The 27,073-nt window shown below is 37.1% G+C and overlaps 1 protein-coding gene across 3 annotated transcripts in view; it reads left to right on the top strand.

The window, feature by feature from the left end:
* The window catches only part of SRBD1 (S1 RNA binding domain 1), a 221,834-nt gene that overhangs the window by 126,564 nt on the left and 68,197 nt on the right, over window positions 1-27,073 (top strand). For all 3 annotated transcript variants that reach the window (XM_063078557.1, XM_063078558.1, XM_063078559.1), the window contains exon 16: window positions 11,672-11,754. In XM_063078557.1, coding sequence (XP_062934627.1) covers window positions 11,672-11,754 — 83 coding nt within the window. The remainder of the gene's footprint in view (window positions 1-11,671; window positions 11,755-27,073) is intronic.

The following is a 27,073-nucleotide window of genomic DNA, read 5'->3' as shown; positions in this document are numbered from 1 at the left end:
TTAGTTTCAATAAATTTTTTGATTTCCTGATTGATTTCTTTTTGGACTCATATGTCATTAAGTAGAATGTTGTTTAATTTCCATGTGTTTGTATAGTTTCCGGAATTTCATTTGTTATTGATTTCTAGTTTTAATCCATTGTGGTCTGAGGAAATACATGGGATTATTCCAATTTTTTCAATTTATTGAGACTTGATTTGTGACCTAATATATGATCTATCCTGGAGAATGATCCATGTGGTGATGAGAAGAATGACTATTCTGAGGTTGTTGGATGGAATGTTATGTAGATATCTGCCAATTCCAATTGGTCTAGAGTATTGTTTAGATTTTGTGTTTCTCTACTGATTCTTTGCCTAGATGATCTGTCTGATATTGACAGTGGGGTGTTCAGGTCCCCTGCTATTATGGTATTAGTGTCTATTTCCTTCTTTAGGTCTAATAGAGTTTGTTTTATAAATCTGGGCTGCTCCAACATTGGGTGTATACATATTTATGATTGTTATGTCTTCTTGATGGATCAGTCCTTTTATCATTAAGTAGTGTCCCTCATTGTCTCTTTTTATGGTTTTTAGTTTAACGTCTATTTTGTCAGATATAAGAATAGCTACTCCAGCTCGTTTTTCTTTTGTGTTTGCATGGTAAATCTTTTTCCATCCTTTCACTGTTAGTCTATGGGAATCTTTATGGGTGAGATGGGTGTCTTGTGGGCAGCATATAGTTGGGTCTTCCTTTTTGATCCATTCAGCCAGTCTGTGTCTTTTGATTGGGGAATTTAAGCCTTTTACATTAAGAGTTGTTTTTGAAAAGTGTTGATTTATTCCTAGCATTTTATTGGTTATTTGGTTGTCTTAGGTGTCTTTTGTTCCTTGCTTTCTGATTTACTGTTTGGTTTCTGTGTTAGTTGGTTCCTTAGGTTGTAGATAGTGTTTTTGTTTGTTTGTTTTCTCTTCATGAATGCCATTTTTATTATACTATTGGGTTTTGATTTTTCTTGGGTTTTTATGGCAGTGGTAGCTATTTTTCAGAAACCAAACCCAGTACTCCCTTGAGGATTTCTTGTAAGGGTGGTCTTGTGGTAGTGAACTCCCACACTTTTTGTTTGTCTGAGAAATATACTATTTGCCCTTCATTTCGGAAGGATAGCCTTGCAGGGTAGAGTATTCTTGGCTGGCAATCTTTGTCTTTTAGTATTTTGAAAATATCATCCCATTCCTTTCTAGCTTTTAGGGTTTGTGATGAAAAGTCTGATGTTAGCCTGATTGGGGGTCCCTTATAGGTGATTTGACGCTTCTCTCTTGCAGCTTTTAAGATTCTCTCTTTGTCTCTGACTTTTGTCAATTTGACTATAACATGTCTTGGAGAATACATTTTTGGGTTGAATACATTTGGAGATCCACGAAGCTCAACGATTTTTCCTATACCTGGGAAGTTTTCTGCCACTATTTTGTTGAATATGTTTTCAATGGAATCTCCATTTTCCTCCCCTTCTGGAATACCCATGCCTCGGATATTTGAGCGCTTAAGGTTGTCCGATATCTCTCTCAGATTTTCTTCAATGTCTTTGATTCTTTTTTCTTTCTTTTTGTCTGCTTGTGTTATTTCAAACAGCCCATCTTCAAGTTCAGAGGTTCTCTCTTCAACTTCTACAAGCCTGCTGGTTAAACTCTCCGTTGTGTTTTTTATTTCGCTGAATAACTTCTTCAGTTCAGCAAGTTCTGCTACATTTTTTTTCAGGACATTGATTTCCTTGTACATTTCCTCTTTCAGGTCCTGTATACTTTTCCTCATTTCATCATGATGTCTAGCTGAGTTTTCTTGTATCTCATTCAGTTTCCTTAGAATTATCACTCGAAATTCCTTGTCAGTCATTTCAAGGGCTTCTTGTTCTATAGGATCTAGAGTTTGAGATTTATTAACTTTTGGTGGTGTACTTTTTTGATTTTTTGTATTTCTGGTATCTTCTTTTTTTATGTTTATTCATTGTGGCCGGGGGTTTCACAGTCCACCGGTTTGAGACTATTGACTAACTAAGATGTTGCTGTGGTTGCCAATTTGGTATGGCTCCCTCCGTGACTGCTCAGTTGGCCTCTAGTGCCTTGTGTGTATGGTTGCCTCGGGTCTTCGGCCTCTCCGGGGAGCCACCTCTCTGTTCAGCTTTGAGTCTGCTGGGCTGCTGGATCACACAGCGGTACCGTAGGGTGTGTGGTCTCTGCTGAGCTTTCACTTCCCGTGCAGGACTTCTCCCTGTTCTGTGCGCTCTGGCCCGGGCTGTTCAATCGTGAAGTGGCAACCCCACATGGTGTGTGGTTTCTGTCGAGTCTCCGCCTCCCTAGCCGGACGTCTCCTCGCTCTGTGCGCACTGGGCTGGGCTGGGACGTGTCTTCTGCACCCCTCGTCTATCAGCTGGGCCTTCAAGACCCTGCTCGGCACCGCCGTGCCCTGGAAGTCTACCAGGTTTTTGCTAGGTGCAGACGACCGGTCGCTCTGGGTGCCTTTGTAGCACTGTGTAGATCTTTCTCGGGACTTATCACCTTCCTCCTGGTATCCCGGTTATTTGTGTACTTGTCTTATCTCCCACACCAAAGCATGAGCTCCTCGGGGGAGGAGCCCGCAGCACACGGTTCACCTTTGTATCCCACCGGCGCGGACCGAGTCCGGTGCCTGCCCGCAGTCAGCTCTCCGGCAGGTTCAAGCAGACTTGGGAACTCTCCAACCACACTATTCCTAACCAGAAATCGGTTAGGCGTTTTTCTGAACTGGTGGCTGCAGAGATGGTATCTGCCTCCCAGTAACAGGAAGTTTACCGGGGGCCAGAGCCCAGGGTGCGGTGGAGTGACAGTCGGCCCAGCCCGTACTTCCTTGCCCTCCCGACGCTGGCCGGGGACGCCCAACACCACTAGCCCCGCCAGAGAACCGTGGAGGGAGTGGGAGGGGAGGACAGCCCGCAGGTCCCGGGAAGCCCCACGCCGGGGCAAGCAAGTGGGAAGGCTCAGTGAGGAGCCGAGGCGGGTGAGGAGGACAGGCTTGGCTGAGCTGGGCCGGAGCTGTCACCACCTGAGAAAATGGAGGCAGCCCCGGGGGCCGTGAGTGGCCCAGTGATGCAGGCGGAAGCCAGGCGGGTGTTTGCCCCCCGAGTAGGGCCGGGTCGGGGGTCACTCACAGGGCTGTGCTTGGTCGGGCGGCTCCCTCTCTGCCTCTCCTTTGTCGCTGTCCCTGTTCTTGGCTGCTGCCGCCTCGGGCTGCTCAGTCGGTCCCACGGCGTGGGTCGGGCACTCCCAGGAATCTTCTCTTATGCCAGCCTGAAACCTCGAATCCTGAGTAGGGCAGTTGGCCGCCTTCAGCGCGGCCCCAGCCTCCGGGATCCTGGCTGCATCAACAGCAGCCCTGGCGCCGTGTTCCCTGTTTAGAGACTCGCTTTTGCAGCTAAGAAACAGTTCTTTTCCTGCTCCACATTTCAAAGCTGTTTCCTGTAAACGAGGCAACCTCTCCTGCCAAGGGCAAAGTGGCGGTCAGCCCCCACGACCGGTCACCAGCAGCGGTTCTCCCTTAAGAGACGGCAAGAGGAAGGTCCACAAGTTTCCCAGCTGCCTAAGGCCCAGTGGACGCGTTTTCCACCTCAGCTACTCTGCGCCAACCGCCGCAGCCACCGCCATCTTGAAGAATCCTCTTGGACCATATTTTCTAGGAGGTAGCAATCCCTCAGGTCTTCAGTTACTAAAAGGACTGCTTTTTCTTCTTAACCACTGGCCCATGTGGGTGCATAACTGTCACAGCATTATAGGTGAGATAAGATTACAACATTCCAACAAGACTTTATGAAAAGAGTATATACTAAAAAGGAGGATCCTGATGTGATTTTTCTTTTTTTGTAAAGTTGCTTGGATTACTTTTTTTTTACTTTTTAAATTTTTGAAACATAATTGATTGTACATATTTGTGGGGTACAGAATTCACAATCAGTATTTGTGTACAACATGTGATGATCAAATCAGAATAATTAGCATATTCGTCATTGCAAAATGTAATCATTCTTTGTGTTCATTAACCAGTTTCTCAGTAATACCCCTCCTACTCCCCCTTTCCCACCTCTAGTAACCACAGTTGTGTTCTCTCGTTCTGAAAGTTCAACATATTGTGATCTTCCTTCCTTCCTTCCTTTTTATCTCTTCCTCCCTTCCTCCCTCCCTCCTACTTATGAGTGAGGACATGCAGTATTTCTCTTTTTGTACCTGGCTTATTTCACTTAACATAATTTTCTTCAAGCTCATCTGTGTTGCTGCAAATGGCAGAATTTCATTCATTTTTATTGCAGAGTAGTATTCCATTGTGTATATACCACATTTTCCTTATCTAGTCATACATTGATGGACATTTAGGTTGGTTCCATATTTTGGCTATTGTAAATAGAGCTGCGGTAAACATAGGAGTGTAGGTATCCCCTCGACAACATGATTTCCTTTCCTTTAAATATTCCTCGTAGTGGGATTGCTGGATCATATGGTAGTTCTATCTGTAGTTGTTTGAGAAACCTGCACACTGTTTTCTGTAATGGCTGTACTAATTTATAGTCCCAACAACAGTGTAGAAGTGTTCCCCTTCCTCCACATCCTTGCCAGCATTTGTTCTTCTATGTCATTTTGATATAGCCAGTGTAATTGGGGTGAGATGATATCTCAGTGTGGTTTTGACTTGCATGTTTCTGATGCTTAGTGATATTGAGCATTTTTTCATGTGTCTATTGGCCATTTGTATATCTTCTTTTAAGAAATCTCTGTTCGGTTCCTTTTCCCATTTTTTAATTGGATTATTTGGGTTTTACTAAGTTGTTTGCGTTCCTTGTATATTCTGGAAATTAACTCCTTGTCAGATACATGGTTTGCAAATATTTTCCTCCCATTCTGTAGGTTGACTTTTCATTCTGTTGATTGTTTGAAGCTTTTTAGTTTGATATAATCCCATTTATTTTTTCTTTTATTGTCTATGCTTTTGGGGTCTTATTCATAAAGGCTTTTCTCAGTCCTACAATTCTGAAATGTTTCCTCTATGTCTTTTGTTTTTTTTGTTTTTTTTTTTTTTTTGGAGTTTTATAGTTTCTGGTCTTATATTTAAGTCTTTAATCGATTTTGAGTTGATTTTGGTATGTGGCGAGAGGTACAGGTCTACTTTCATTCTTTTACATATGTATATCCAGGTTTCCCAGCACCATTTATTGAAGAGGCTGTCCTTTCCCCAGTGCATGTTCTTGGTGCTTTTGTCAAAGATCAGTTGGCTGTAAGTGTGTGGATTGATTTCTGGGTTCTCTATTCTGTTCCCTTGGTCTGTGTTTCTGTGTTATGTCAGTACAATACTGCTTTGGTTGACACAGCTTTGTAGTATAATTTGAAGTTCAGGTAGTGTAATGCTTCTGGCTTTATTTATTTATTTTTTTTGCTGAATATTACTTTGGCTATTCAGGGTATTTTGTTCCGTATGAATGTTAGGATTGTTTTTTTCTATTTCTGTGAAGAATGTTGTTGGTATTTTGATGGGGATTGCATTGAATCTGTAGATCGCTTTAGGTAGTATGGACATTTTCACAGCGTTAATTCTTCCAGTCTGTGAACACAGAGTATCTTTCCATCTTTTTCTGTCCTCTTTAATTTCTTTTAGCAGTGATTTGTAGTTCTCATTGTACAGATCTTTCACCTCCTTGGTTAAATTTATTCCTAGGTTTTTGTTTGTTTTGGTTTTTGGTGACTATTGTAAATGGGCTTGCTTTCTTGATTTCTTTTTCTACAAGTTTGTCTCTTTTGTATAAAAATGCTAAAATGTTACTGATTTTTGCATATAGTTTTGTATCCTGCAACTTTACTGAATTCCTTTTGCACCTCTAGGAGTTTTTCGGTAGAGTCTTTAGGTTTTTGTATATATATAGGGTCAAGTCATTTACAAACAGAGATGGTTTGAGTTCATCTTTTCCAATTTGGATTTGCATTATTTCTTCTCTTGCCTGATTGCTCTGGTTAGTACTTCCAGTACTATGTTAAATAGGCGTGGTGAGAGTGGGCATCCTTGTCTTGTTCCTGTTCTTAAAGGAAAAGCTTTCAGTTTCTTCCCATTCAGAATGATATTGGTGGTGGGTTTTTCATATATGGCTGTTATTGTGTTGAGATACTTTCCTTCAGTACCTAATTTGTTGAGAGTCTTTATCAGGAAGGGATGTTGAATTTTGTCAAATGCTTTTTCTGCATCTGTTGAGATAATCATATAATTTTTGTCCTTGATTTTGTTGATGGGGTGTATCACATTTATTGATTTGCATACATTGAACTATCTATCCTTGCATCCCTGGGATGAATCCCACTTGATCATGATGCATCTTTTTGACATGCTGTTGTATAATAGTTTGTTGAGGATTTTTGTGTCTGTGTTGATCAGAGATATTGGCCTGTGTTTTTCTTTTTTTGTTGTATCTTAATATGGTTTTGGTATCAGTGTGATGCTGGCTTCATAGAATGAGTTTGTGAGAATGGTCTCTTTTTCAATTTTTCGGAATAGTTTGAAAATAATTCATATTAATTTCTCTTTAAATATTTGGTAGTATTCAGAAGTAAAACCATTTGGTACTGGGCTTATCTTTGTTCGAAGTCTGCTGATTACAGCTTCTATCTCATTGCTTGTTATTTGTCTGTTCAGGTTTTTTATTACTTCTCGGTTTGGTCTTGGTAGTTTGTATGTGCCCAGGAATTTATCCATTTCCTCTAGGTTTTCAAATTTGTTAGCAGATACTTTTTTCTAATGATTCTTTGTATTTCCATAGTATCAGTTGTATTGTCTCCTTTTTCATTTCTGATTTTTGTTATATGGGTCTTTTTTTTAGTTAGACTAGCTAATGGTTTGTCTATTTTGTTTATCTTCTCAAGAAAACAACTTTTTTTAATGTTGATCTTTTGTCTTGCTTTTTTGGTGTCTATTTCATTCAGTTCTGCTCTGATCTTAATTATTTCTTTACATCTACTAATTTTGGAGTTGGATTGTTCTTGTCTTTCTAGTTCTTTGAGGTGTAGGGTTGAGTTGCTTATTTGAAATCTTTCTATTTTTTGTTGTGTTTATTGCAATAAACATCCCTCTTAGTATTGGTTTTACAGTATCACATAGGTTTTGGTTTAATGTGTCTTTATTTTCATTAGTTTCAAGAAATTTTTGATTTCCTGTTTTATTTCTTCTTTAACTCATAGGTCATTCAGGAGCATGTTGTTTAATTTCCATGTATTTGTATAGTTTTGAAAGTTTTGCGTGTTATTGGATCTCTAGTTTTAATCCACTGTGGTATGAAAAGATCCCTGAAATTATTTGGTTGGTTTTTTTTTGTTTGTTTGTTTGTTTTAAAGATGACCGGTAAGGGGATCTGAGCCCTTGGCTTGGTGTTATCAGCACCACGCTCAGCCAGTGAACCAACCGGCCATCCCTATATAGGATCTGAACCCGTGGTCTTGGTGTTATCAGCACCGCACTCTCCTGAGTGAGCCATGGGCTGGCCCTTTATTTCAGTTTTTAAAAATTTATTGAGACTTGATTCGTGTCCTAACGTGGTCTATCCTGGAGAATGTTCCATGTGCTGATGAGAAAAATGTATATTCTGTAGGTGTTGGATGAAATATTCTGTAGATGTCTACCAAGTACAATTAAATCATGTTTTTCTCTGCTGATTTGTTGCCTAGATGATCTGTCCAATGTTGAGAAAGGGATGTTGAGGTCCCCAACTACTGTTATATTATGGCCTATCTCTCTCTTTAGGTCTGTAGTGTTTACTTTACATATCTGGGTGTTCCAGTGTTGGGTGTGTATATATTTATGATTATTATATCCTCTTGCTGGATAGATCCCTATATTACTATAATGATCTTCTTTGTCTCTTTTTATAGTTTTGACATAAAGTCTATTTTATCCAATATAAGAATAGCTACTCCTGCTTGTTTTTGGTTTCCATTTGTATGATATATCTTTTTCCATCCCTTCACTCTTAGTCTGTGTGAGTCTTTACAGGTGAGAAGAGTTTCTTGTAGGTAGCATATAGTTGGGTCTTGTTTTTTTAATCCATTCAGCCAGTCTATATCTTTTGGGGAATTCAATCCATTTACATTTAGGGTTGTTATTGAAAGGTATTGTCTCACTCCTGGCATTTTATTGATTTTTGTATGTTTGTTTTATTTATCTTTTCTGTTCCTTTTATTTGTCTTTGGTGTTTGTTGGTTTTTTGAAGTGGTAAGATATATTTTCTTTCTTTTTCTCGATTGTGTATCTGCTCTACCAGTGGGTTTTGTTTTATCTCTTGCATTCATAGTGCTGATTATTGTTGGGTTCCAGATGCAGGACTCCCTTGAGGATTTCTTGTGGGGTTGGTCATGTGGTGTTGAACTCCTGCAGTTTTTGTTTAGGAAATATACTGTTGATTATTTCTCCTTCATTTCTGAAGGATATCCTTGCTGGGTGTAGTATTCTTGGATGGCAGCTTTTTTTTTTTTGGTGGCTGGCCAGTAAGGGGAACTGAACCTGTGACCTTGGGGTTATAAGGCTGCACTCTAACCAACTGAGCTATGTGGCCAGCCCCGGTTTTTTTCTTTTCATTACTTTGACTGTATCATTGCATTCTTGGCTGGCCTGTAAGGTTTCTGTTGAGAAATCTGCTGTTAGTCTGATGGGAGCTTCCTTATAGATGACTTGATGATTTTCTCTTGCTGTTTTCAGGATTCTCTCTTTGTCTTTGACTTTTGACAGTTTGACTATAACATGTCTTAGAGAGGACCTTTTTGGATTAAATCTGATTGAAGCTCTTTGAGCCTCTTGGATCTGGAAGTCCATGTTTCTCCCAATACCTGCGAAGTTTTCTGCTATTATTTCATTGAACAGGGATATGATTCTAATTATTCTGATTTCAAAATCTAGCTGTGTCTTCAGTTTCTTATTTACTGCTGGTATGGTTTTCTTTTGTGTCTCACTTTGCTTCTGTGTGTCAGTGATCATGTTTAATCCATATCACCCGAAAACATCTACCTAGACACTTTGAGTCTTTAAAGTATGGTCCTGGAGCAAATATTCAAAGAAGTTCGAAGTGTTCATTCTTAGCTTTTTAGGTCCCACTTCTTTTTCAATTCCTGTTTCTGACTGGAAGTCTTTTTCTTTCCTAGTGGTTGATGCCAGGGATGACTTTATGCTTTGGGACCTGAGCTACCTACAGACATGGATTTTACCTTTACACCCTCAATCAGTTTACTATATCAGAATATAATAGAACCTCACATTCATATATGTGTTAAACAAATGTAAGAAAATGACCCTCATATTACTGTATCTCCTTAGCCAGCTCATCAGCTTATTGAATACAGAAGTTGTCTTTATATGTGATCACATTCCCCACAATAAATACATCGTACATGAGAGACATTTAAGTTGAATGGATAGACTAGTAGATGGAGGATGTTGAAATGTTTATTATGGATTTCTGATTCAAAATGGGATATTGGGATACCTTTTATTCCTTCCCTTCTGAAATCCCATTAAAAGGACAGTAACATGATAGAATGAAGGCATAAACCCACTAGGACAGAAAGATTGAAAGGGGAGATAACAGCAACAACAAATTTTGAAGAGTGATGAGTAGCCAACTTGACAAAGTTGAGTCCCAATGCAGCATTGTAAATAGAAAGCTAACCCAGTATGTATCATAGAACCCTTATAGGTTCAGGAAATGGCACCAGGTACCTTTGGAAGTATGCTGGGAGGGTTGAGGGAGGATCTAAAATAAGAGGATTGTTTGAAAGTCTGTTTAAAAAGCAGTGACACCAAGTTAAACATAAAATTACCATATGACCCAGCAGTTTTACTCCTAGGCATGTACTCAAAAGGAATAGAAAACAGGTACTCAAATACTTGCACACAAATGCTCATAGTAGCACTATTCACAACAGCCAAAAGCTGGAAACATCCTAAATGTCTATCAGCAGATAAATGAATAAACAAAATGTGGTGTATCCATACAATGGAATATTTTTCAGCCATAAAAAGAATGAAGTACTTTACATGCTACAACATGGATGAACCTTGAAAACTTTACACTAAGTGAAAAAAGCCAGTCACAAAAGACCACATATTATATGATCACATCTATATGAAATGTGCAGAATAGACAAATCTGTAGAGACAGAAAGCCAATTGGTGGTTGTCAGTAACTGGGAAGAGATGGAAATGGAAAGTTCTTAATGTATACAGGGTTTCCTTTTGCCACAATGAAAATGTTTTGGAACTTGATAGAAGTGGTGGTCACACAACATTGTAAATATGTTAAGTAGCATTGATTTCTACATGTTAGTTAATTTTCTATTATGTGAATTTCACCTCAGTGAAATAACAACAATTAAATCTCCCCTTCCACACAGTTGAGTAACTGTTCTTTTTCTACCTTTGAAGAAGACTGGAGGTTTGTTCTCTGGAGAGATTTAAATGGAAGATCACTACAATGGACGACATAGCTTACAAATGATAGTGGGATATCTACTGGAAAAAAGGGGGGGGGTTAAGTAAATATTTACAGCTGTTATAGAGACCTTAAAGAGGAATAAACCTTCCTTGCAGATTAGGGGACTCTGACCAACACAAGAGACAACATTTAAAGAAACAGATTAGAGGTTCCACAAAGAAATGGCCAGAGCACTGTATAGTGAAGCCCGTAGTTGACAAGCCTTGCCTTTGAGCAAAACACTTAGAGTTATCTTTTCAGTACCCTGCCCCCTGGTGGACAATGAAGGGTCACCTAACATGTAAGGGAAACTTACATTATTAAAGGCAGATGCCAAAATACTCTGGGGAGAAAAAACCTATTTGGAGGAAATAGAGACAATGGGAGATGGGGAGGAGCTGCCTTTAGAAGTATCTGTAAAAACCATAATAAATATTATATCTTTTCCCTAGCTAAATCTATCTTATAAACTAAATAAAATCATGACACAGATAAAGGAATGTTTGAAGTTAACTCTCGAGGTTTCTTGAACATGGATTGTGATGGTCAAGAAAGGAACGTAATAACTGTGTGTGTGTTAAGAGACAGGCAATTGGGAATCAAAGGAGATCGCCTCCCAGGGCAAGCTTGCAATCATATTCAAGACCATGCAAGTGAATTCAGTAGCCAAGTGACTTGGTCTCTGGTTGCATTAAGATATGATTCCATCATTCATTCATTATTATCGGGATGTAGTCCTAATAAGCATATTTGACATATAAATGTCATATCTATAATAATGCAGGATTACTTAAAAGTAAAAACAAATATCTTCTTGCTTTTTAGAACATGAGGTTCTCTATTATGCTTTATTTAAAAAATGAACAGATAATTGTATAGGTATAGGAACTAAGTGTTTTATTTGTTTTTCTAAATCTATGATCCTTTCCACCTAGTTTTGCTCAAGAATGCCTAGGAGTTCTGGTGACATAATTAAATCCTGAAATTTTGCACTTAAATTTTGTGGGGGGAAAAAGGGAGTTTTGAAACTTAGTTAAAATGTTGGTCTTTGGCGGATTGAGGAGGAGGAGGGACAGAATTAAGTAGTTACATTATGAGGAACTAACATAAGTAACTATCTGGGCACTGCTTTTCACATTAAGTCATACTTGTTTTCTGATTCTATTTTTTCAGTTTCCATAGCAAGACGTGTACAAGATCCATTAGCTGAGCTAGTGAAAATTGAGCCGAAGCACATTGGAGTTGGAATGTATCAGGTAAAGCAATGCAAATCATTTAATTTATGAAATCCATCAATGCAAAGAACAGTACTCAAACCTGGCATAGTAATTAAGAGTCAGTGGGAGTAGATTCCCATTTTCAAAGGTTTTACAGTTCGTGGGAAGGTAGTTAGGAATTCTAAGTTATTAGGGAAGGAGAAAAAAAATTTTTTTCTAGTGTTAATTATTTTGATCAAGACTTAAAATTGGAGGGCTTCCGGTCAAGATGGCAGAATAGATGGTCCCCAGCATCACTCTCTCCCACACATCAACTTACAACTATTAAAAAGCAACAACAGCCAAGCTGGGGCCTCTAGGGATCAGGAGAAGAGAAGGAGAGACCTACAGAGTGCATGAAGGCAGGATAATTCATGATGAAAAAAAGAACCACTCCTACCATTTCAAGCCATTTCAAGGCTGGCCCTGGTGAGTGCATAGAGCAGGAGTTGGCAAAGGCCTCAGCTGTGCCCTTCAGATGAAGTTGCTTGGAGGCGGCAGGGGAGGAGAGGGCCTTGGTGGCCCCTAAGCCAGCAAGACTACTAACAGGGTTCCAGTGGACCCATGTAGAAGCAAAGAGCCACAGACAGCTGAAAAAAGGAGCCACTCAGAGGCCAATGAGTCATTGCAAGAGACCGGCACATGGCCTGCCCCATGGGGCACAGCAAGGACAGCTGATCTGCCCCCCAGTCAGCACAGGACCACTCAGTGGAGACTGGTCAGGAATATAGAATTGCATGGGGTGCAGTTTGATGAAAAGACTCAGGTCCAGACCAGAGTTTCCACACAACCCAGGTGTACCACATCTCATGAGACGTGGAAGTACCTGTAAAGTCAATCATTAAAACCTGAGCTGCACAAAAAGGCTTCCCCAGGGAATCAGCAGCAAAGCAACAATTTAGCTCAACCACAGAGCTCAAGTGCTGGTCCCCACAGGAAGTTCCCCCATTTTAGAGGTAAGCAAAGGGCAACAAATTAGTTCCAGTGCAGAGTTTAAGTGGTAGGAAGAGCGAATAATCCAACACAGAACTGGAAAGAAAAACAAAATACCCACAGACCAGAGACAAAGATTGATATTAAGTAGTAAAGATCTCACAAAGAACACCTATAAAACCCTACCAAGCAAGGGAGGGGGGAGCCAGGGCAGTGGGGGGCCAAGGGCCTCAGCCATGCACGTTACACCCCCCCAACACCTGCAACCAGCCCAGTGATGACCACCAAACTGCTGCAAGAAGCGTCCCAGGCTCCCGAGTTGGGGCAGTGAAGGGTGAGGGCTTCAGCCACACCCTCCTGACATCTGCACCCAGCCCAGCTATGACCAAGCCACCACTGGAAGCCCTCTAGTCTCCCATGCAAGAATGAGGGGGGTGCCACAGGCCTCAACCCTGCTCCTTCTCCTTGCTCTTTCTCCAACCCTATTTCCTTCCCCCTTCCTTTCTGCCCCTGCCACCCAGCTGCTCTGCAACAACATCATAGAATGTAAAAAAAAAAATACTATTAATAGATAAACTTGAAAAAAAAATTTTAAAAGTCCCAGAGCAGAAATGAAACCCTTAAAAAAAAAACAACTTAGAATTGGCTGCAGTCAGATTTAAAGACTATTAAAACATTAGACCAAATTAGTAACTTAATTTGGAGATCCAGTCCCTTTATCATTATTATAAAAATGGAGGGATATAGAACAATGGAGACATGTTGGCTCTTTGTGTAAATCAGTATGAACTATTGATCTTTCGGGAAGGAGCCTTTGGTACCTACTGTGCTTTACTTTTTTTTCTGTGTTTTCAATTCCTATTTGATTATTGCAGTTAGTTCAGAATAGTCTAAAACTTCCTGATTGTTGTTACTGGGTAGTAGTGATAGTAGTAGTAGTTTTTGTTGTTACTGTATTTTCAACTCTAGAGTTCGTCGTGCAATTGAGGATAGCACTAAATCTTGTCAGAGTGAATCTGTAGTGATAGCAGAATGTTATGTGGGCTTAAGTTGTCTCCAAAAGGCTTGAGTCAAATTGTTTTTTGCTGTCATGAAAGTCCTTCTTAAACCTGAAATAGAATATTATCCTCCATATAGTTTTCATGGGATTTCAGTGATATGCTATACTTTCTCTAAAGAAATATTATATTAGGTCATGGTATCTGTGACTACTAGAGATGGAAGAGACCTCAGAAATCACACAACCCTACCACCTCATTTGACAGAGAAAGAAGCTGTGTCCTAGAGTAGTCAAGATTTTTACTCAGGATCACACAGTGGCAAAGCTTGGAGGAACGTGTCATATATTAAGACTCAAGTGGGAGTATTCCCATTTTATAGCAAAGTGGACTAAGAGCCATTCAGACCTTTAACTGGGCTTGTTCATTTGGGAAAGATAGTTGCTTAAGGTACTGATCTAGCTACAAGTAGATAGAAATGCCTGGTATTTAAAGTGTACAACTATAGCAGTTTTGTGATATGGGCACTGTATTGAGAGGGAATTATAGTTATATCAATTCAAGATGAAGTTATGGATCATCTCAGCAAGGCAGGGGAATAAAGAAAAGAGAGAGATTTCAGATTTATAAGAACCCAGGCAGCCTAATAAGCTGTTGACATCAAAGAGGTCTTTAAGTAAAGAGCAAAGACCTAGCCCCCAGGTTTGGATTCAGAGGTAGATTCACTCCAACAGCAGTGAGAAGTAATAGAAGAGTTTTAAGCAAGGGAATGACATGATCTGATTTGTGTTTTTTAACATTGACTCTGGATACTCTGGGGAGAAGGAATTAGAGGGGAAGAAAAGTAGCAAGACCAATTAGGAGGCTATTACAGTAGTCCAGATGAGAGGTGATGGTGCTTGGACAAAGTTAATGGCAGTACAAATGAAAAGAAACTAAGTCTGTTTTGTGTAGACTACTTGGTGATAAGTGAGGGAAAGAGAATCATTAAGAATTTGCTCTAAGGGTTCTGATATGTGGATGATGCCTGAATAGAGAGATTTGGTAGGGTAAGATCAGTAATTCAGTTTTAGACATGTTAAGTTTGAGATGCCTATAAGAAATCCAAAGGAAGATGTCAAATAAGAGTTGGATATACAAGTCTGAGGTTAAAAGAAATAGCCATATTAGCATTGGAGTACACACCGTTCAGCAAAAAATGAAACTGGGAAAGTAGTCGAGATGAAAGGCTGAGCTCATGATACTCTTTAACTACACTACCACCACCACCACCAGCATATCCACAATTCCAAATCCCACGAGATGACAGAAAAGGTGTGCATGTGTATCTGTACCTATGTAAACACATATTTATATGAATAAATTGATAATTTATTCAACAGCCTGGTAAAATAAGAAGGGATCCCATCAGTGGAGAGAAATTTCAGGAATTCCTGAAAGATACTAAATATGAGGAATCACACCCACAGAGACATAAAACCTGATGGAGCCACAGCTCAAAACATATATAGGTCAATAGTGTTCTCGAGGTAGGTGTAGTTCCAGGTAGAGCCAAACCAGTCAGATTCAGGTAGTGGGGAGGTGGCCTACTTATCTAGTATTAGATAAGGAGATGCACATAGAGTAGCTAGGCTCATAGTAACCTCCTCCTTCAATATACTCTGAATCCAAGCCAAAGCACTGAGTATAATACAGGCCAGAGAGGCTGGGAGATACCTCAAGAGGCCTTTGATTATCAGGATGCTCAAGGAGCCTAATACTGAGAAGACAAACTCCTGACATGTACATGGCATCTGGCATGATGTCCCACATTTCGTACATTATCACTGGAGACAGATAATAGTAAACAGAAAGAGCATACGTAGACAGACAAATAGGGATTCTGAAATGATCTTCCTACTAAGAATCAAACATTTGATAGAAAAACAAGGCACCAAACTTAAAAAATAACACCCAATGAAGCAATGAATAGGCAACAGAGACTTTAAAATAAGTAAAATTAATATTCACAGAGAGATGAGAGGTTGCTGCATTTATAAACAAACATGAGGTAGAATGAAATTAAACCAATCAGATATCTTAGAATTCAAAAATATGATCGTCCAGATAAAAAATGCATATATGGTCTGAATAGAGTGAACACAGTTAAAAGCAAATTAATAAAATCGAAGACTGAGCTAAGAGATTCTTCAGAATGAAGTCTTCTACTGAAAAAGGTGGAAAGTATGAACAGAAAGTCACATGACATTCTGAAGCTTTAATTTACAAGACATTCTGAAGCTTCAATATCCATCTGATAGAAGATCCAAATAAAGAGAATGGAGGAGAGTTATGAGCACAGAAATAATAGAAGGAAATTTCCCCAAACTGAAGATGGACAAGTCTTTTGAAAATGCATAGTGAGTGCTGAATAAAAGGATAACAGAAGGCCTAGGCCTACACTCAAATGCCTTATGAAATTTCAGAAATTGATAAAGAGGAACTGATTAAAAGTGTCCAGAAAGCAAACACAGTATATCTACAAAGGAAGGAATCAGATTGACATCAGTCCTATTATTGGTAAAAATAAATGATAGAAGGTAGAAATGCAGTAGTTTTAAAGTTGTGGGAAAAACTTGTTGAACCAATAATTTTGAACCCATAATTCTATATTCAAGCAAACCATCAATTCAGGTCTTTTTTGTTTGTTTGTTTGTCTTTTTGTGACCGGCCGTACCGCACCCAGCCAGTGAGTGCACCGGCCGTCCTTATATAGGATCCGAACCCGCGGCGGGAGCACTGCTGCGCTCCCAGCGCTGCACTCTCCCGAGTGCGCCACGGGGTCGGCCCAAACCATCAATTCAGTATGAGAGGAAAATAAAAACATTTTTGAACCTGTAGCAATTCACCTTCCCTGATTGTTACAGATCTTCTTTGAAAGAATTTATGGAACTACTCCTGTCCAAAAAAGGGAGGGGGTGTCCAAAGAAGGGAAAGACATGACATGGGAAACAGTGGTGAGCTTAAAAATATACACACACATGCACATGCACAGTAAAATGTATAAGTGAGTCTCATAGTTTTCTTTTTTTATCTGTAATGTTAATTTTTAAATATTTAAGTCTGGATCAGATCGGCTGAGCATGGGAGAGTACAAGAAAAAGTAGTGATAAAGTATTAGGATTCTTTTTCAGGAAAAAGATTCAGATATAGATTACCTCTAGAATTTGATTTTTTTTTTTTTAAGTAACCTGAAATATATGAAGAACAACCACAAATAAGATATTTAATATAAATCATGAAAGTAAAATACAAAAAGTTTATTATTCCAACAAAAGGCAGAGAAAATAAAATAAAATAAGTAAACAAGATGTAAGGAGACAGGAATAAGTAGTAGGTAAAAATGAATAGGTGAAATTCCCCTATTAATAGAACCTCAGACTTTTAAAAATAAAATATAGCTCTAAGCAGAATATGTGCAAGAGATACTTCAAAAGAAAAAAAGCAACCTTGATATTAAAAGTTTGGAGAAAAATATTCCCCATGAATGCAAAGACAGTCATAGCAATGTTGAATATCAAACAAAATAGAATTTAAGGCAAAAAGGATTAAATAACTCAAAGAAGGATATTTTATATTAATAACAGGTACAGTTTCCCAAGAAAATGTAATTGTCCTGAACATTCTGTTATTTAACAGCATAGCCTCAAGAAATATGCAGTATTACAGATTTTCTAAAAAATAGGGAATGAGTCAAATTTACATTTTTTGCAGGAGTCTTAATAGACCATAATATATTAATACATACATTAAAAAAATAACTTTATTGAGATATTTAATCACATACCATACTGTCCACTCATTTAACATGTACACATCAATGATACTTAGTGTATTCATAGAGTTGTGAAAATTGAAGATTTTCATCACCCCAAAAAGAAACACTATATCCATTAGTAGTCACTCTCCATTGTCCCTCCCTCCCTAGCCCTAGGCAACCACTAATCTGCTTTTTTCTGGACATTGCATATACATGGAATTATACAATATGTGGTCTTTTGTGATTGGCTTCCTTCACTTAGCATAATGTTTTCAAGGTTGGTCCATGTTGCAGCATGTATTGGTAATTCATTCTTTTTTTATGACCAAATAGTATTCGTGTGTGTGTGTGTGTGTGTGTGTGTGTGTGTGTACATGCACATGCAAATATACAGCATTATTTATAATATATATTCACACACACACACACACACATATATATATAGCAGATTTATTCATAATAGCCCAAAAGTGGAAATAACCCAAATGTCAATCAGCTATGTGGCTATGAATATTTGCATACAAGTTTTTATGATGTGTGTTTTAATTTCTCTTGGATATATATCTCAGAGTGGATTTGCTGAGTCATTTGTTAACACGTAAATTTAAAGCCAGGTAATGAAATGGAAAAATTATTTGCCACAAACTTATATGTATATATACCTACTACATATTTTGTTATTAAGGTTTTATTTTTTTCTTGTTGATTTGTAAACATTTACGTTAGTTTATATAAAACATTTGTATAAAATATATAAAGAGCCTCTATACACCATTTACGTTAGAAGAAATATAAATTTCTCTCTTTATTGAAAAAAAAACAAATTAAACAAGGTAATAGTATTTCAACTTAACAATCGTGTAAAGTTCTAATAAGAGGATAAAAATCTGTGCAGGTGAGAATGGTACAGTGAACTGAGCATTCATATACAAGGGTACTTCAGAAAGTTTGTGGAAAAATAGAATTAAAAGATGATATGAATCTTTCCATGAACTTTTTGAAGTACACTTGTACACTGCTGGTTGAAGTATAAATTGCTATTTCTAGCAAGTAATCAATGCCTAGCAAGATGCACATCTTAAAAAGGCATCTCTTTTACCTGGTAGTTCTCCCATTAGCTAGTCCTAAGGCAGTGATAAGAACTGTTGGTAAGATTTATATACAAGTTTTCTGTAATAGCGAAATATTGGAAGCAAACACAGTAGGAGAATAGTTTAAGAAGGATTACGGTATATCCATCAGTTGAAAATTATACAACCATTAAAAATTCAAGCTTCCAAGGAGGATATAAAACATGAAATTGCTCTTGACACGTTTTTAAATTACAACAAAGTTGTTGACACAGAATAAAACAAATTTGTGTTTTAAAAATATAGATATGCACTTACATTGAAGGAAAAACAACTTGGCTGGTGAATGACATGTCTGATTGTTATGATTAGGGACTTTTATTTTCTTTTTCACTTCTTGTTTTTCAAACTTTCTGTAGTGAATATGTATTAGGAAAAATTTATTATAAAATATATATTCATTTCCATATCTCAGCCAATGGATCACTTAAGACTTGATACAATGGATTTCCTTTACAACCAGAGTGGGACTGAATTTCATTTTAGTTGGGACTACTAAGTGTGTTTAGTATAAATTTAATACTTATATTCATTTTAATTTAAGATATGAGTAGATGGACAAACACTGCTGATTTAAAAAGTGAAAACTGTTCAAAGAAAAAATGTCAAATAGTTAGATGAAATAATATAAGCTATAATATTATTATTTCAGTGGAAACTAAAATACTTTTGGTTTAATAAGAGCTAAAATGCTAAAGGCAGCACTCCAGTCTTTGTCTTAGAAAATGGGGAGAGCTGATTTTAAAAACACATGCCTGTCATTATTTTTGGAGAGAGGCAGCCAGTGTGGTTGAATGACAGCATATCCCTAACTGACCCCTAAAGACTTTGCTGGAAAGTGGCTTGGTGTTACTCCCAAGAAAACACTCCAGGGTGAGAGCAGGATGATGCAGTGTTGGCTGTACTGACTTCTGTGGGACATGGGGAATGATCGTTTAACTTGGCCTTGTCGTATCCTGAAAGCACAACTTAAATATGTTGGATTTACTTGTTATTTATTTCTTCTTTGGACTGTGTTTTAAATACTTTTATGCTCATTACCACCTCCATTTGGTAATGAGCATGCACACAGTAAGGTAGGAAGGACTCAGAACGGCCCTCTTTCCTCCTTTTGTGCCTCTCTGTTAGATCATTTGATGATGTTAAGACAATGAAGTGGTGGTACAAAAGAAGTTTTTGGAACCCTCAGTGGATTCTATATCCAGGCCATCTTTATTCCTCATTATTGTGGATAAGGAAGAGTCACTGTAAAAGGAAAATTATCTTCCCAGCTGAAATTTTTCATGGTAAAACTCAAAGGTGGGCATTTGCATTTTATTCTACCATCCCCTCTGTGGGATCAATCCTAGGGGGAAAAAAACCTTCAGTGTGACATTACTCTGTTAAAAACTGTTTTATAGTGAACATATAGGGATTGGCAAATGTAGTTTTAGTTTAGGTCTATAAAAGTTAATGTTCCTCATCTGTTCTGTATTGTTAGCTCAAATCTTTTTAAATATATTCATTTCTTAGTTATTTGAGACTGTAGAGAGGGATTCAGAAGAGTCTGCCTCATGGACAGTCACTTAGATGACTTTTGCCTGGATTTTTATGCCATACACTGAAGCAATGTTTTGAAGTAGAGAAAGCACAAAGGCGAAACAGAGGAAACTCTTCTAAAATTGAATCATTATTCTCCCAAGTGAATTCCCTGCCAAAACGATTTTGCAATCTTGTGCCTTGACTCTGAGTCCCAGGATACGGGCTCTACCCAAATCTCTGCTTTACAGGATATTATGAGTGAAGTTCAGACTTGCAACTCAGATATTTCATTCATTTGTGACCATGAAGAGACCTAACTGAATGGAAACAAGTAATTGACCTTGAGTGGGAGTATGAACCAAACTCATGTGTTAGAATTTGCTAATTATTCCTTAAACTTCAAATTTTAAAATATCTATTCTGGATATTTTTTTCCTTCGGGATGAGTTATGCATCCTACGTTAAAATATTAGCTTTAATTTTTAGGTTCTTTGAAATCACCAACAATGTTATAAGCCGTGTATACACACACACATACCCTTGTGTAACACCATTACTTATCTTTAAAGGAAATGTGAAATGTTAGAATGATTTCAAGAACCTTACAAATAATGCCTTAAATTATTAACAATGACATATCTAATTTCTTTTATCTTTGTTTGCTTACTCTCTATATGTCATTGACCTTGGCAGTGAAACTAGATCCATTTCAGTTTCTGCTGAAGTTCACCTTCTAGTTCTCATACATCAGCACAAAAATCACTGTTAGAATTTCTAACACTTTAATGTATTTTCACGGTGTTTAAAACAAGTAATTATGATTATTGCAAAAAAAAAATTACACAACATTAAAAATACATCCATAAAGGAAAAGATTAATAAATTATACTGCATCAGAATCTAAAATGTCTTTGAATCAGAAAGCAGTATATAGACAATCCACAGACAGGATTATTCTGTATAAATGAAACAGAATATATAAAGATCTCTTACAAATCAAGAGAAAAAAGACAAGTGATTCAACAGAAAAAATAGGCAAAAGATATGAACAGGCAGTTCACAAAAGACAGACACAAAGACCAATAAAGATATGAAAAAAATTATCACTCTCACTAGTAATGGGGGAAATGCAAACTAGAGCCTTGATGGGAAACCCTTCAGATTCTCAAAAATTAATCTGAGAGTTCAGATGTTAGCAAGCATATGGAACATTGGGAATCTTGTACATTAATTGTAGGAGTATAAATTGGTGCAACCACTTTGGAGAGTAATTGGAAATTAATGAGGTTGGAGATGGGGATTCTTTTCTACTCAATAATTCTGTTGCTACATATACATAGCCTAGAAAAAATCTTTCACATTGACACAAGAAGACAGGTATAGGAAGTTCAATGAAGTATTTATAGTAGTGAAAATTTGAAAACAGTGTGTCCATCATGTGGAAAATGGAAAACTAAACTAGTATACTCAGTGGAATATTATATAGCAATGAAAATGACCCAGTTATAGCTACCTATATTAGTATGTATAAACCTCATAAGACATAATGTTGAGAGAAAGCAAGTTACAGAACATGTATGATATTATATGATTGATATACAATTTTAAAATATGAAAAATACTATAAATTTTTTATGAATACCAATATAAAATATAGTAATATAAAAATAAGCACAAGAATTTAAGATAGAGGTTACTTTGGGTAGGGAATGGAATGAGAAGAATGAGAACTGGGAGAGGTACACAAGGAGTTTCAATTAAATTTATAATATTTTATTTCTTAAGCTGATTGGTGGATAGATGTTGTCTCATACTCTATAATTTTTTGTTAAATATTTCATAATTTTAAAATAAGATGCAGCTAAGCTTGGTCAAACGATAAAGGTGCTTTAATTCAGGAACTTTGGCTTTCAGTGGGTTTTAATTTCCTCCTTATACATTTGTGTGTGTGTTTTACAATGAGGATTTATTTATTTAATCAAAAGATAAAGCTATTTTAATTTTTCAGTGAAAATGAAAAAATACATTAAATATTACAGGTTACATTTTATAAAATTTTTATAAATTTTCTTCTGTAAGACCCTAATTTTGCCCCAAGTCAGCTATTATCTTTAATGCCAAGTTTTGACACTACCTTTAGAAATTTTTCATCTCACAAATATAGATTTTTCTTCTGTGAGTTTTAAGAATTGAATATTATTTGTTTTGCGCCCATGGTCATTTTAGAGAGATATGGCCTAGGACAAACCTGTAGACTGTTAAATTTCTGTTGCTTATTTACAGGGCAGAGTGGGTAGAGCATATGTTTAAGGAATTGTGGGATGTTTTAATAATGGTATCATTTAACTGGCATTCATCTTACACTATTTCCTTTTTTAATTTTTATTAAAATTTAAAATTTATTATTAGCATATTCATTCTTATAAATCATGATATTTCTTTATGCCCTTTACCCAACCTGTTTTCTTTTCACCACGATCTGCCTCTGTCACTTGTAAATTATCTAAATTATAAACCTTAAGATTAAGCAGGGGAGCTTTTAAAAATACTTTACTTAGGTTACACCCCAAGAGATTTTAGTTTAATTGGTCTCTGGGTGGTCTGGAGGTGAGCCCCACATCGCAAAAAACTTTTTAAAAATCTTCAGGTCATTTTAATGTGATTCTCAAAATATGATCCCCAGATCATCAGCATCAGTATCACCTGAGAGTTAGTTAGAAATGCAAATTCTTACACCCTCTTCCCAGACTTGTAGTATCAGAAAGTCTGGGGGTAGGGCCCTCTAATCTGTCTTACTGGCTTAGGTTTGAGAACCACTGGTCTCTAATGCCTTCCTTTCTTTTTTTTTTTAAGATTCAAATAGTTTATTTCTGTGCAGAACATCAAAGACCTATTCACAAGCCTGTGTCCAATCTTTAACTTTCATTCAGTGAAAGTTATGAGATGCATTTAAAAATTTTGTTGTTATTATTTTTTAATTAAAACATAATTGAATGTGCATGTAAAGCCTCTTCACGGTCTTGTTAAAAACGCAGATTCTGATTCAGTTGATCTGAGGTGGGGAATGAGATTGTGTGTGTCTAGTAAAGCTCTCCGGTGATACCAATGTTGCTGGTCTGTTTTGAGTAGCAAGAGACCCTATTTAAAGCCTCTTTGGCTCCACCCCAGGCCTATTGAATAAGGATCTGATTTTAACAAGATTTCCAGGTGTTTTGAATGCACATTACAATGTATGTAAATAGGAAAATCAGGACATGCTGGTATTTAAGGGTGAGAGAGAAGCAGCAAAACTTAATATTGTAAAACATTACAAAAGTAGGATGAGATAAAGTAAGATGAAAACTGAAAATTTGTCTTTCATATTTAAATAAAAAAATGTTGATGGTAATCATTACAAGAATGATTTTACTGCAGTGGTGGAGGCAGAAGTCAGTAGTAAATCCAGGATTTAATGAAAGGTTAGCATTTAAGAGAACGTGTATACAAATCCGTAAAGATGACGGGTTTTTTTTTTAAGGAGGTCAGGATTTAAATGTGTTTAAATGTCAATAGGAGCTTAAACAAGTAGAGAGGGGGAAGTTTAAGATGCAGGATTGGGAGAAAGCTGAGTGTCTAAGGAGGTGGCATCTGCAAGATACCTACAGAACTAGCCTAAGAAGGAAATGAACAAAGAGTTCAAAAGAGAGAAGCTTGTGGGTAGTGGGTGGCTGGGAAGAAACAGAAGATAGCAGGACTGTGAGGGGGGTTGCTCCCCTGCCTGACAGTTTTTATTTTCTCTGTGAAGTAGGAACCTACTGTTTAATACCCGCCCCCGCCCCCCCCCCAAAAAAACCAGCTAGTGTTTAAATTTCTGAAATTTCAGTATTCATTTGTTTACTGTCTGTCTCTTCTAATGCAATGTAAACCCTTATATGAGGGCACAGTATTTCCACCTCTATATCTACAGCTCCCAGACTGGCTCATGGTATATATTCATTCAGTATTTGCTGAATAAGTGAGTGATAGATTATCAGTGTAGTTGGCCATTTACTATATTTTTAAACTCTATTTATTATAAACCCACACCAAAAAATTCTGTAGCACTCATGTAAAATTTTTGTTGGGTAAACCTGAACTGTTAGTTATTACTTTTTTTTTTTAAATGAAATTCCTTTCAGGAAAATATCTCGAAAATCCTCTTGTTTTCCTTTCCAGTTCTTCTTATTATAGTTTAACCCTTAAAAGTTTTAAGTCCTTTATGTTCAAGGTAAGAATTTGTTCAGTTCTTTGGCAAGACAGGGACCATGGTCTGCTTCTGTAGTCAGATGACTTTCCATCAGAATTTTGACTACCGTGTGTGTGTAATGTGTGTGTGTGTGTATACACATATGTATATACATATATACATATATACATATATACACACATATATACACGAGGATCAATTAGTAAAGAGCTGTCAAGTGTCACCTCCATACACTGGACTGCATAAACATTCTATCACAAAGAACGGAGAGAATGTAGCATTCCGTGTGTGTGTGTGTGTGTGTGTGTGTGTGTGTGTGTATAATCTCAAACATGACGTTTTTTTAACACAAAGTATTTATACTCAGTTCATTGAGAACAATTCCAATGAATGCTTAAAGATGGTGAAATCACTTTACTATTTCACAAATAGCCTTTTTTCTTGTTTTATTAAGTTATATTTGGCATATACTTTTTTAGAGACTTAATGTTAAGACTGTAGTTACCTGAAAATATTTTGTCTCATTTACACATTCTATAATCTTGAACACTGATCCAGTCTCCAACTTTGTGCCTCCATGTTTTTTCCCTATGTGGATTTCAAGCTCTTGGATTTAGTTTACAGTGAGTGGCTGGCCTTGTGAAGGCCTTGTTACATGCTCAAAATGTATCTGTCTCAAAGCTGAGGTAGTGACCACAATAACCAATGCCACATTCTTTCTGTTCTTGGTGATGGAATGCTTTATGAAGTCCAGTGTATGGAGGTGACACTTGACAGCTCTTTACTAATTGACCCTTTAAGACTATTGTTTCTTTATTACACATGCCATTTAAACCAGCGTTCTAACAACATGAAGTGTCTTTTCAAGAGATGCCTTAGAGCATTGTTTTTCTATAATGAATTTTAGTCAAAATAAGGAGTTGAAAAGTAAACAGAGTGGTGCTAATTCTCTATAAAATGAGTTAGTAAGTAAAAGGTCATAAAAGCTAATGGGATAGGAGAGAGCTGTTTGGCACACCTCATCTCCTTTCTGTTCCCCTTTGTCTCGGATCCTTTTGTGGGCATGCTGTGTGTGAACACCTGCAGTGAAAGGTGTTTGAGAATTTAGGGGCACAGAACATTAGAATAGCCATGTAGTTGAAGTGAGAATGACTGAGGAGAGTGAAGGATGGCGATTGATGAAAGAACTAAAGTTCTTTAATTTAGCACACATCATTTCATTCCTTTCCCCCCCTCTACAATACATATTCTATTCTCTTCAGAAATAATTCTTACCAGGAAAGATCAGAAGGAGTACTTTTAGAGGAATGTTCTTCAATTGTGACTAAATCAGCAAATCAATATATAACTAATATAGTACATAATATCTTTATCAAAGAAAAATCTTTGTTGCAATGGATTCATTGTAATCAAATCTTTCCTATAAAGCGAAATTGTCTATTAAGATGTACACTTATGGAAATTCTTAATAATTTTATTTTTGTTTGATACAGAGCCCTAAGGAAGTTTTTAGTGTACTGGTTAAGTCTAGTATTGGTTGTGTGTGGATGCATAGTCTATAGACTAAAAATAGTGGAATAAGATTACTCCAAAAACGGTTCATTCTGATATTTATATAGATATCATTTTTTTTTTTTTTTTTAAAGATGACCGGTAAGGGGATCTTAACCCTTGACTTGGTGTTGTCAGCACCACGCTCACCCAGTGAGCCAACCAGCCATCCCTATATAGGATCCGAACCCGCAGCCTTGGTGTTATCAGCACTGTACTCTCCCGAGTGAGCTACAGGCCGGCCCGATATCACTTTCCATTTTACAGGATTTTGGGGATATAATTATGTGTGGATAACTGGCATTCTAAGAGAGAATCTTGGATGTAATTTTTAACTTTACTCAGGACAAAAAACTACTATGTGTAATGTTCATATTAGAAAAAAATCATTGAAAACCCTAATGTAAGATTATGCTAAGTAATTATAGCTCTTGAGACAGGAAATAAAATCTGTAAATACTAGGAAGGTTGCTTCTAAGAATTTAAAAACTGTGTATTCTGAATATCTGATATCTGAAATTGTTTAGGAATGTTAATTAACTCATTCTTTATGTATATGTTGGGGTGAGTGTTGATCATAGTCTTTAGGAATAGCACAGGTAGATTTAATTACTTGTGAGAGTATATTACGTTTTAAATTCAAGGGAAAGGCATTGTAATTATCATACTGACAATATGCATTAAATACATGATCCTGCAGAAAAGATTGTGAGGTTTATAGAGTTGAGGTGAGAAGTGAACCCTGCCTACAAAGTGATTATAATGTGGTACAGAGACAGGAAAAATGGCCTCATTGAATTACGGCATGAGTTCACTCATGGCACATTTTCCACCAAATCTATCTTAGGCTATGGACAGTTGTATTCAAGTGTCTTTTATTCTGGTAATCACGGAAAGGAATTCTAAAGGGAAAAGTCTGTATTGAGAAAAAATTATATTGACAAGAGATTTCTTTTTTCCCCTGAATTATTCTCAATAATTAAATGTCATTAGCAGGTAAGAAAAGCTAATTACCCGTTGATTTGTATAGAATGAAGATTGCTTTTCAGCCCTCAGAAGGAAATACATATGTTGTTTGACATTTTGAACAACTAACTTTAGAAAATATATTTGTTTTGGATGAGACAGTAGGCTAGTAGGCTGCCTTCTTAGCATACTATTC

This window comes from Cynocephalus volans, chromosome 14 (genome assembly GCF_027409185.1).
Source record: "Cynocephalus volans isolate mCynVol1 chromosome 14, mCynVol1.pri, whole genome shotgun sequence".
NCBI lineage: Eukaryota > Metazoa > Chordata > Mammalia > Dermoptera > Cynocephalidae > Cynocephalus > Cynocephalus volans.
The sequence above is the reverse complement of the archived record's forward strand: the minus strand, read 5'-3'. Positions and strand labels throughout refer to the sequence as shown.